The following is a 12,868-nucleotide window of genomic DNA, read 5'->3' on the forward strand; positions in this document are numbered from 1 at the left end:
AGGCTTTTGTTTGTAGTGTTATTTGGAAGTTTTTAATAGAGGACAGAGACGTCGTAATTAGTGGAAATGAAGAGGCAATTAGCTAGTGCGTCATTAGCAGAGAATATTGTGTGAAACTGTAACCGTAGCAACAATGCCCCCACCCACACCCCCTCAATCCACCTTCACACACACACACACACTCACACACACACACTCACGTCAAGGTAGACAGTCTCAAAGGCAAAGTGTCCGGGCGCTCATTTGAAAAACAAAATGACAATTTCAAAAAAAACTAATGATGATTGCATAAATGTAATTAGCGCGCTTGGTCACAGCCGCGTGTAATTAAAGCTGGATGTGTCGCGACGAGAGAGCCCCTGAGTGGCAGGGAGCAGATGACAGCAATGATTTCCTCTCCCGGCCGCATGTCACTCTGCTAATTGGCCACAGCACGTTAATCGAAAGTGAAAAGTGGCCCCCGCCGACGGCTGGGCCCCTGCGAGCGAGGCCCGGTGAGATGGGCTTCAGGAAGAATCGAGAGAGGGGAGGGAGGCCCAGAATTGTTTCCAATTAGATATCTGATTGCCGGTGACAGAAACTGGGCATTGACAAGACGGGTACAGAGGAGAGCGATTAGAGAGCAACAAAACAAGCTGTCACTTCTCAGGGAGCGTTAGTCGTTTAAAATATTCTGCATATGCTCCTTTTAACCCTTGCTGTTTTCATTCCCTCCTGCAGCGCCCTGCTGAAGCCAGGCTGCACTTCTTTGAAACTAACTGGGCCTCAGACTAAGCTTAATTATTAATCGCTTTTATGAACATGAATTTTGAGCAGTTTTAACATTTTTAAATAAATAAATGCCTTTTTTGCATCTGTGTTTATTGTTTTTACAAGAATTTGATGCTTTAAATGTTAGCGTTGAAGGGCCAATGTTATTGCCTTGTACTGTGCTGGAGTATATAGTAGAGAAGGAAACAGTAAAATCAATTAAAATGAACAGCAATTTAAAAAAAGGGGGTGAACTGCATGCAAGCATGCAATAATAGCATTCACACTCTGACTGCACATTTTAAAAAGTGCTAGCCATCTCAATGTCGGTCTGTCCGGTCATTTTGAAATCTCTCATTACAGTGTCAATACAGAAATCTAAAATCGATAAACTACGCTCCCTTAAAAGAAATAAAAAAAAACCCACACTCTCTCTAGTCTCTCATTTAACCTTCCCTGCACCCCGCGCACCTCGTCTTGTTCAGCAGAAACCTCTGAAGCTGTTTCCAATATTTTAAATGTTTCAGTGTGCCTCTTCCTAACCAAAGGTTAATACACTCTATCGCGCTGCAATTGAAGAAAGCGTGGCGCTGCGATTCGTTTATTTTCCAGAGGTAATGCTCCAGTTACTCCTAGATAAATACTCACCCCACGAACACAGACTCAAGCCCGCTGCCCCCTCCCTCCCACCTTTCCCCAGCGCCGACTCTCGCCTCGTCCAAATTAAATGGCAGGTTTTAATGATTTCAATACAGCCACGTTTGCCAAGTAAGGCCTGCTTCATTCCGACGTCTAAAAGAACTCCGAGACTGAGACTTACGTTCCACCTTCGGTTGGGGGGGGGGGGGGGGGGGGGGGGGGGGGTTTGGGTGTTTGTTTGTGGGGGGGGGCAGGGCACAGGCAGACTGAAAAATGTCAGGTCAAATTGTTCTTGACAGTGTTAATATCTGCACCTCATAGTGATAATTACATGTAAATAAACAGTGAAATAGCTCTCAGCTGGAGTCTGAGTGGAGAGGCTTGGAGTTTGAGCCAGCCAGCTGGGACTCACAACGAGATTCGTTTTTATTATTATTTTTTGGGAGGGGAGGGGAGGGGGGGAGAGTGAGAGAGAGAGAGAGAGAGAGAGAGAGAGAAAAGCACAAACACTGTGCTGTACACAAGATATATCCTTATGATGCAACACAGCCCTCTACAGGATATCATCTGTCTGTTTGTCTGTCTCTCTGCCTGTCTGTGAATCAGTGTACTTCATCTATCTGTCTGTAGAGCCCCAATGTAAAATCTCTCAAGGTCACATTTCTGCCACTTCTTGACAGCTTTTCTTTTGAGGGTGCATGCAGGTTACATTGCATTGCACCCCTGTTATTCCATGCCGAGTGACCCGGGGTGACAATAAGCACGGACCCCTGAAAGCTGTGCTACTCTGAGGGGGGTCAGGATTGTTCTTCAGCAATCCAGCGTTTCTCCAAACCCCCAGTCAGTCTGCTATCTGGAACTAACAGCTAACTCCTGCAAGAGGGCGACCTCCTGCCCCCCTGCGGCCAGGACAGGGCTCACTGTGTGTCCCACAGACCCCCCAGACATCCCCATCTCACCCCCGCAACGGGGGACGGGGCGCAGGCAAGAATTAAAAATAAATAGATAAATATTCTGTCAGTTTCCCATGAAGAAAGGTACTGGCTCAAGCTGAACCCTGTCCTGAACAACCCCCTGTCAATCAGTCCTGGGCCTGCCCCCCCCCCCCCCCCCCCCTCTCTGAGACTATGTTGCAGAACTGTGTGTGTGCTTTTGTCGTATCTGCCCCTCTCTGACACGCACAGGGGGAAAAAAAAAAAAAACAGCCAGCGACGAGCTGAAAATGATCTGAATACGAGGCGTGCTGGCGGGGACCGATTCTGTTCAAACCCTTTCTTTCAGCGGCTAACTCCCACCCCCAAACCTGGCAGTGTTCACTGGAGGCCTCGGGGAGGTAGGATTTGAAACCCGACTGAGTTGTGTGAATTGAAACCCCATGTCACAAACTGCCCTGCGCTGATAAGTGATCAGAATCTGCACCACACGGCAAAAACTGCCTGGACTCTTGCAGCTTATATTACATCAACAATAAGCAATAAGCCTTCGTGCAATGTCTTGCACACTTTGTATAGAATTAGAACATTTCTACATCTGCCTGAAGCATGCCTTTGGTAATAGCGTGGATTTCATAGTAGCGATCGGGGTCACACTACCGTGGTGTAAATTAGCAAGAGTCTGTGTTATTTAGACAGACTGCCTGACGGCTTCAACAGAAGCTTTCATTTGTGGCCAACAGCCCGCTGGATTACTGGTGCGCCTACAGTATCATTTAGCATTGACTGAAGAGATTGATTGCCGTCTGTCTTGCCTGTGCTATTGATACAAAATCAGGGAGCAAAAGGCACAAGGGTTATGGATAAGGAGATCGCATGGGGCAGGAAATCGTCTTTTATACAAGGAGAATATCCACAGTTGCATGTGTTCATATTTTTATTTTTTCATTTTGCAATTAAATACAATATAAAAAAAAATAATAAATGTGATGGGCATTTGAGATAGCGCCAATACTCATGCCTCTACTAATAAGGGAATACAATTTTCAAACTAACAGGCATTTCTATTGCGTGGGACCCACAGTGTCGGAATTGGCCTCAGCCAGTCTTTACTTAAATCCTCATCTTGTAGGATTTAGTGAAATTTATATTGGCTTCCTCTCCAAGATAAATGTAAATCGCATTCCCTTATATTCACTGTTTATCAGGATTCAACAGCTCACTTTCTGCAGGAAATCTCTCTCACCCGCACACAAACACCCTTGCATTTAAATAGCATTTTTATTGTCAGCTCCAGCCTTTCATCTGAGAGAGGGGAATAATGTTTCCTCTCTGGGGAGAAGGAGCGCTGCACTGCAGTCCGAAGCTGCCAAAAAATAAAAAATATGCAGGGAAAAAAGAAAGAAAGAAAAAAAACCACTAACCCAAACTTTTTGTTTTTTTAATGTCTAAGGGACATCCGGATTGAAGTTTTGTTTGCATTACTTACTTTGCTTGGCTATGGAGCTAAAGATTGTTTGAATTGTACCCCCCCCCCCCCATAAAGACAGCAATATTCTGGTGTCTGTAGTGGGCAGAGTCGTACACTATAGCACTACTGCACTGATTCCTAGGATCTGTCCCCCTTTACAAGAATCATTTAAATGCTATTACAAAGGTTGACCACCAGGAGGTACCGGTCGCTATGTAAAAATCTCATTACAATAAATACTAAACAATAACACTATCAAAGGGAAAGATATATAATAATTAGTCACTCTCTCGCTCTCAAAATGATCTCAGTAAATTGATGCAAAAAAATAAATAAAATTTAAAAACTCCTCCAGGGGGTTGTGATTAAATTTGCTTGCTTTTCATTTTGGCAGCTTCCATGTTTTTTTTTTTTTTTTTTTTTGCTAAAGCTTCTTACTTTAAAAAAACCAAACAAAAAAAAAAAAAAAAATATTAGCATTGCCAAATTGCAAAAGTATCTTGTGTTTTTTAAGACTAGTCCTCTCTCTAACAAGGATCAACAGTTTGATGATCTGTGCCCGTCCGCATGTCACTGACATGCGTGTGCTCATCTTCATTCGCCCGAGCCTGCCAGCTGACACCCTGCCCAGTGACAGGCTCAATACGGAAAGAGTAACGTGTGAGAGCAGATTCATGCACCTCCTCTTCGCTCTCATTGATATTCAGGTACACAGTGTCTTGTCAAATGCAAGCAAAGAGCGAGCCAAAACTAGAATCTTTTTTTTTTTTTTTTTCTTTTTTTGTGTGGGCTTCTTAAATATAATTCATCCAGTTCAAAGTGGCTGCCTTGCTGATGGAAGTCAGGGATGAGGCTCCAGTCCCCCTCCCTTATCTCTGACTCGCAGTTGTTGGGAATCACTTTTGGAGGTCTCTGCTTGAGTCCGCTCCACAGCAGAGCGGGCCTGGGGATATGGATCAAAGTGAGGCTGGTGAGCGCTGCACTGTCTCTGATCCCCGTGCTGAAACCCCAGCCGCTACACACTCCCATCCCCAGCATCAAATGCAACCCTTCATCCCAAAACACAAATCTACCGACTGCTCCCCTCTCCTATTTTAATTACTCCTGAGCGAGCGAGCGAGCGATCCTTCTTTCATTCTGCAAGAGGACGAGCCTCCTTCTTCTTCCTATCTATAGTGTGTTATTTATAAATCAGGCATAGTAAGACTCCCATTGCATAGCAGTCTGATCTGTCCCTAGTTTTACTACAAGTTTAATAAGACCCATCTGAGCTTGTTACCTAGACACTGTGGCTAATCAAGCTGGAATGAAGGAAACTGCAGTGCAATAGGACTCTTATATTCCTATCCCTGAGATTATTTTTATTTTTTTAAATGTCAATGGTTGTATATTCTATTTTTAATAACATTTCCATTAATATGAAAGTCTCCATTACAAAATTACAACTACATCTGTTGTTGTTATTATTATTATTATTATTATTATTATTTCCCAAAACAAAAAAGTCGAACACTTTTTTATTTATTTTTTAATACAATCACTATGTTGTGCAATAAGAATTTTATAATGGATTTTCAATGAGAGTCTCTTTCCCATGACTCCCAGCAGGGGTCACCCTGCTTCAAAAAAGTAATTATCTCTGGAGACCGGAGAGTGGGAGTAGCAGATCTTCAGTCTATCATCATAATAAACAGCTACTGAAAACTGATGGAATTGCATTTAGTCAATTACTGTATAAGCTGCTGCATGTACATGTGCTCTCTCACACCCACTGATACAGCTGGAGCACACAGATACACACTTGCAGGGCATTAAATAGACACGCAGAATCTTACAAGACAATAAAGCGTGTCAACAGTGTACCCCCTGTAGCAGAAAGTAAATGTGCAGTCATTTGCTGCAATACTGCAAGTTACCATTTAAGATGCCTACTTTCTTTTTGTTATCTTGTATTACCAAGCATATATGTGCATTACTCCACCTCCCTGTGCTGTATCGTGCTTGCCTGTGCTCCACCTGCCTGTGCTGTATCGTGCTTGCCTGTGCTTCACCTGCCTGTGCTGTATCGTGCTTGCCTGTGCTCCACCTGCCTGTGCTGTATCGTGCTTGCCTGTGCTCCACCTGCCTGTGCTGTATCGTGCTTGCCTGTGCTCCACCTGCCTGTGCTGTATCGTGCTGCTCCACCTGCCTGTGCTGTATCGTGCTTGCCTGTGCTTCACCTCCCTGTGCTGTATCGTGCTTGCCTGTGCTCCACCTCCCTGTGCTGTATCGTGCTTGCCTGTGCTTCACCTGCCTGTGCTGTATCGTGCTTGCCTGTGCTTCACCTGCCTGTGCTGTATCGTGCTTGCCTGTGCTTCACCTCCCTGTGCTGTATCGTGCTTGCCTGTGCTTCACCTGCCTGTGCTGTATCGTGCTTGCCTGTGCTTCACCTGCCTGTGCTGTATCGTGCTTGCCTGTGCTTCACCTGCCTGTGCTGTATCGTGCTTGCCTATGCCTGTGCTGTATCGTGCTTGCCTGTGCTTCACCTGCCTGTGCTGTATCGTGCTTGCCAGTGCTTCATCTGCCTGTGCTTCACCTTTCTTTCTAAATGCTTTTCCATGGTGTGGCAGTACAATAAATAAAAACGGTTAGAGAGAGATTTTATTTTCTTACATGCTAGCCAGCTAAGAATGGCTAAGGGGAGGGGAAGGGGGCTTTTCTGATCAGCTGCAGAAAAATGTTGGGCTGACCTAAAGACATAAGAATCTGTCTGGGCTCTCCAAGGACCAGGGGCTTAGCTTCACATAGCCCTGACATGGCATGGTTCTCAGCATCTCCGCGGTGCAGCAGAGTCCAGGCTGCGTAGTTTGGAACACGTCAGTGTTTTGTCCCGAGCACCTGTTGGTGGAGTCTGTTGAACAGCAGGAATCCATTTCAACCTGCCCGTCGTCGCTGGCAGAGAACTTATTTACAGGAAATCGCACATTTTTGTCAGCCTACACAAGCAAAGAGTAGCCTAGCAGAACTAGAAATGGACGGGAAATAACTTGGCTGACCTCGGACAGATGTCTAAACCCTGGCGCTATCAAGTTTCTGAGGAGAAGGAGCTACTACATCGACTTATTTCCATCCCTGAATGCATGTATGGATGTACGCATGCATATATGTACATTGCACATGTCCAAACAAAATGTATACAGACTCCTCCAAAGCTAAATGATGCAGGGAGCCAACTTGAAACTTTTTTTTTTCTAAAGTTTGCCCATTTTCTGCAGACTCTCCTGTCTGCAGCAGCCACTGGCTTGCTCACTGGAATCAGAGCTGCCTTCAGGCGCTCTCTTCCCAGGTTTAAACCCTGACACACAGGGAGATTGCAGACTGTGCAGTGGACAGCGCCGGCAGGCCTGAGGGCTGCACTGACTGCAATAACCAATTCTAGATCTGCTTACTTTCTTCAGGGGAAAAAGTGTGGAAAAAAAAAACACAAAACTGCTAGACTGCTGCTTTTCAGTGCTTATCACTGTGCATCAAGTGACATGTGAAAAAGCATGAATGCCTGTGATAGTGCGCAACACACACTAGGGTTCGGGTGACATTTTATAAAGCAGTGTCAGTATTGTAGTGACGTTCTGTACAGTAGGTCTGATCTGACACTATTTCCAGTACAGCACAGTCCTGCTGTACGACACCATGGGAAAAAAACAAAGCCAGCTGAGTTCATGTAGCACAGCAGCAGGGCTGTGCAGTGTAATAGGAAACAGCCTTATGTTAGCGGTGCTTTCATGAACAAGAAGGAGAATTCCAGCTGCAGCTTCCACTGCTAAGCAGGGTGAGATAACTTGAACTGATTTCAACAGATGCCTGCGCTGTCAACCCTCCGAGAATGAGAAAGCTTTTTTTTTTAAGGCTGCTTCGTTTGGAAGTTTTATGTCCATGTGCGGGGGTCTCGGAGGGGCCGACCTGAATTTGGATACCCCTGTCAAAGAGTACATCAATTTAAACGGACAATAAGGTCCTGATGGGATTGCCACATGTTCTCTCTCTCTCTCTCTCTCTCTCTCTCTCTCTAGAGCATTACGGTCAAAACACAATATAGCACATAGAATACTATAGATTACAGAACACTATACTGTAACATTCTAGAGCATTCTAGACAAAGCACTATAGTTTACAACAGTTTAGTACATGAAATAGTTTAGATTATATTATGGAATACAACAAAACAACATAGCATTCTGGCCAAAACACCGTAGTTTACTATATACAGGTGTCCTATGAGGAATACAAAAAACATTACTGTACATTATATTGGCCAATACAATAAAATACTACAGCATTTATTTTTTTATATCAGATCCAAGAAAAAAATTCTCTCTGCAGAGACCCCCCCATCAAGCGTGACAAAACAACACCTTTCCTGTGTTAATAAACGTATTTCTAATATGCAGTGCTAATAGGTAGGTTGCAGTAACCTGTCTATAGACCATTAGATGTTTGCCGTGATCACAGATGAGCAGACTGTTCCCGCAACAAGCATGAGAGAATCACACTCATAAAAACAGAGAGCCGTGTTCCTGGTGTTTATGTGTGGTTTGCTGAGGAAGCATTAGTGGTTAAACCCTGTGCTCTGTGATTAACAATCAGACATGCTGTGAAATGCCCATGTTATCCCCCCCCCCCAACTCTCCACTACAAGAGAAAAGCTCTTTTTTTGTAATGAAATCCTTAATTCTTTCTTTTCGAGAGAGAGAGAGAGAGAGAGTAATACTACAATGTTTCCAATCTGCTAAAATATATATGAAAAAGAAAACTACCCAAAACCTCCCAATAAAAGAAATCCATGTGCACGAGGGGGTAATTGCAGACAAACGTGGCATTGAAATTCATTTTCAGCTCTTTACACACCATTTCAATCTTATTTTCTGCTTATTAACCAGATCTTGTTGCTTAGGGTGGGCAGAGCGGGCCACCGTCAGTGGGTTGTGTAATTGTGTATAATTTACTGTTCGCCATTGATTTGCATCAGTACCAGTCAGTATTATTATTTTTTCATTCAGTGGTATTTAAGAACCAGCCCCTTACTAGAAAGCTTAATTTGAAATGGTTATTATGCAAGGTGCAGGGAAAGGATAACAAGAAGGATCGTTTAGGAGTACCGCCCCCCTCCACCGTAACACACACACACACGCACGCATGCATGCACGCACACACACTTGCACGCACCCACGTACACACACTCTGCAGAGCTGCAATGTAATTATATTTTCCACTGCAGACCACAATCACTCGACTCCACAGCTACACATAGCTACACACATACACACTCGCTGAGGATGGCAAGGCAGCTAATTAAAGCAGATAATTATCACGTTGTCCTGGTGCAATTTCATTTCGGGAAGAGAAAGGGAGCTTCTGGTATTCCCGAAAAAAAGAAAACCAAAAACGAAGTATTGCCTGATTTTAGAATGAAGAAAACACAGAACACAGCACCCTGCTGGAATTTCTATTACTCTGCATGGAAACCGACCCGATTTATTTGTCAGTAAAATGAAAGCATAAACCATCCTCTCTCCCAAGATGGCGAACCTAATCCTGAAAGCAATACCATAGCACTATAACACGCACACAGAATTCACAGTCACATTAAACACACAGACAAATACATATCCTCTCCAGCATTCCTGAAGCTAGGGGGTCTGCCTGAAAATGAACATTTGACTTTCTGTTCAAGATGCGCTAGTTACAAGATTCAGCCACCGGGGGTCGCTACATGCTATGCAAACAAATAAACAAACGAACAAAAATATAGTGCCGCAGAACGACGGGCCGCACTGTTTACCTGGTGTAGAAAGGATGGCCCGTGTAAAACTGTACGGCATTCTTTCAAACACGTGAAACATTCTCTGTGTGCCGTTGCCTGTTCCCGAGGGCACTGTAGCACACCGTTTACAGCTTACCCTGTGTGCTCTGTGTTCGTAACGGCTACCGATACAGAGAACGTTTTGATGGAGAGTGAAATTGCCGTTCTAAAGGCAATACTTTATTTTTTTTACAAGAATATCAAGTTCTGGAAACTGTTAAGGCAGGCTGGCGCGCGTTGGAATTCAGAACCGATTTCAATCTTTCGCTCAGTATTGGGATTCTCTCAGCTGGCCCCTCTTTCTACACCCATGCCCTGCAGGTGGCTGGAGCTCCCTGGCCTGGCTGTGTGGCACTGACCTGTGGTGACAGCCCGTTGCTGACTGTGTTCATGTGGTTGCTGGACGGCGATGGGTTCATGAAGCTCTCCGAGTAGCTGGAGAAGCCGTGCCGGTTGGACGCAAGCCCGTAGGCGGAGCCGCTGTCTCCTGTGAGACCCCCCTGGTGCATGGTGGAGGGGGGAAGGGGCTGGGGCCGGTGCACTGTGCCGCTGCTGCCATCTGCCAATTCCCAACAAGCGAGAAGAAACGTACATGCAGTCAGACCCAATACAGAAAACACAGGAACATTGTTTTGGCATATCTACCCTTTCTAAAGCAGCAAGACCTTTGAATGAACACTATCTATCACTGCTGATTCCCTGATCGTTTTATGGTCTCTCATTACTAATGAAGAAGACCTGTTGGCTCAGTTTGGGTTCACACTACTTTCACATGCCGACATGTCACAGAGAGCAGCTGCAGGGCGTGGCGTTTCTCTTACCCTGGGATAATGTGGGGTAGCTGGACTCTGGAAGCTGGTACGTTGGCAAGGTTGGCATTCCGGTGTGCGCGAATCCTCCTGGTAACAGGTGATTAAAGGCTGCCAGCTGATTGGCACCAGCCTGCTTGCGCCACCTGGCCCTGCGGTTACTGAACCACACCTGCGGGGAACAGGAAAGAGAGAGAAGATCAGATACCTGGAAGCATTTCTGAGGGTCGCTTATCTAACCATTAAAAAAAAAAAAAAAAGCATTCTAAAATAAAACGGGTTAGCGTTCCACAAGGAGCTCTGCCTGTCCAGTGGGTTCATTGCGTTCCTGGGGAAATTAACAAACTCTGCGGCTCCAGATTTCCGTCCGCGCTCAATCCGAGACACCTCTCCCTGGCTGTTTGTCTTGCTTTGCCTGCCTGTTAAAAAGCATAATCCCTCTAGAAAACTGCAACCGCAAACAAGGGCACAGAATGTTGTTCTTCCTAAGAGTCCAGAGCCCTGATCTGTGGTAACAGGGTCTCTTAAGCCCAGAAAAAAAAGGCAGCGTAATTAAAAGGTCAGGGGTAGGGAGGACCTACCGGATCAGACATCTCAAGTGTGTTTGTGAACCTGCTGTACACTTTGTAACACAGCTTCAGAACAGAAGGGTCATTGCCCAAGAATGTGCTACAGCTATGGCTAGAAAATAATGTCGCAAAAATCTATACCGGAAGCCAAAACAGTAGAACAGTTTAGTATTTCATGCTAGATTTCAAGATGTAATCTTTTTCAATTTTTGTGTATATTGAAAACTTTGAAGCGGTTTAACACGCCTTCGCCTCTCTCAATCAGCTGGTGTTGCATTTGTTACCAATGGACCGGCCCATGGTGAGGGATTGTAGCAACAGCAGCTCCGCACAGATCCGAGCTAAACGGCGAGAACAAAAGGGAGGTTCCTTTCTTTATCAAACGGCTTTTAAAAAGAGCGCTGCATACGGTGCAACACAAAAGGAGGGGAGAATAAATCTTCATCAGACTAAAAAGGAGCCCCCCCCAAATCCAGACAGACAACAGCTTTTCAAATCTCGGGTTCTTGTTTTGTTTTTTTCTTTCTGTCCCCCCCCACGTCACGCGGCGGTCCCGGGGCAGCTCCCCAGAGGAAGTCTCCTCTATTCGGGTTTAGGAGAGCGTGATTGAAGATTGACATGGGGGGGGGGGAGCAGGGCTGGAGTGTGTGGCGCCCCCCGCTGTGCACAAACAAACAGCAGCCAGCGGAGAGGTACCCTCACAGGGGCTCCAGTCTCCCCCGAATGGATGGGTTTCAGCAGGACCGGTGAACTCCAGCCCCCTGCCTGCTCCTCACCTCCCCTCCTTTATGTTAGTTTAACTTCCTTCCCCTGCTTACTGAAGGAAGAAAGGATGCACTGCCTCCCCAAGCTAACCTCCCCTTCTCCCCAGGAGTCAGATTGTTAGGACTGCTGCCCCCTTTAGTAAACCTGAGAGAGAGAGCGAGAGAGAGAGCGAGAGAGAGAGAGAGAGAGAGAGAGAGAGAGAGAGAGAGAGAGAGAGAGAGAGAGAGAGAGAGAGAGAGAGAGAGAGAGAGAGAGCAGCGAATTACCGCAGCAGCAATTCAAACTACAGTTTGGTTCTACAGGGGCAGGACAGGCCTAGCAGGTTGATCAAATAGCAGAAACTCCTTTATTCCAAATATCCGGGCACGACATGTGATTGGCTACGCCAATATCAACTGTGAGAGACACGGTAGACACTCTGATCAAATATCGGAGCTGGCAAAAACAAACAAACCAAAAAAATGTTTTAAATTTTTATATAGTCCAAAAGAATTGAGGAGATAACTTGCGTGTTCAATATTTCCGCGGAGCGCAGCGTATAAAATCGCTAAAGCCAGGGCAGCTGAAAGCAGATACCAGGCCAGCGAGCCTCACTTTACCTCCTATTTCATTTGCTATCAATCATACCGGTCTATCTGTTTTTTTCTTCTTCTCCTGTTCGCAGAGACACCAGCTATGTGTCTTCCTAGGGTTACAGGCGCGGCGGCAAGCCGGTGAACGGCAGGCTGACGGGACGACGTTCGCCACCAAAAACCTGCCAAACGTGATTGAATTTCACAGCAAAAAAGTAGGACGGAACAGAGAGTGAGAGGCGTAAAAGAGCCCGACATCAATCTCTCAGTTACCTCACAGCTTATTCCGAGGGGGTAAAGGTCTCACGAACTCTGGGAGAAACATCCGTGGAGAAGCGAGGGTTTCCCCGAAGTCCCAAAGCCTCGGAAACCAGCATTCCTACTGAGGTCTGCTCATTAAAACACCATCGAGAAACAGCAGGGGTGAAGATGCGTTCAAAGTGGTAGGATATCCCTCTCTCTCTGTCTCTTGCTCCAGTTACAATGAGAAAAAGAAACCAAACACTGGTAAGGATTATCTCC

General features: G+C 45.6%; 1 protein-coding gene across 4 annotated transcripts in view; it reads right to left on the reverse strand.

Annotated features, from left to right (window-relative positions):
• The window catches only part of LOC121329234 (paired box protein Pax-7), a 61,179-nt gene that overhangs the window by 9,613 nt on the left and 38,698 nt on the right, over positions 1-12,868 (reverse strand). For all 4 annotated transcript variants that reach the window (XM_041274724.1, XM_041274722.1, XM_041274723.1 and 1 more), the window contains exons 6-7: positions 10,453-10,612; positions 9,991-10,190 (exon numbers count right to left, since the gene is read on the reverse strand). In XM_041274724.1, coding sequence (XP_041130658.1) covers positions 9,991-10,190; positions 10,453-10,612 — 360 coding nt within the window. The remainder of the gene's footprint in view (positions 1-9,990; positions 10,191-10,452; positions 10,613-12,868) is intronic.

This window comes from Polyodon spathula, chromosome 16 (assembly GCF_017654505.1).
Source record: "Polyodon spathula isolate WHYD16114869_AA chromosome 16, ASM1765450v1, whole genome shotgun sequence".
Lineage (NCBI taxonomy): Eukaryota > Metazoa > Chordata > Actinopteri > Acipenseriformes > Polyodontidae > Polyodon > Polyodon spathula.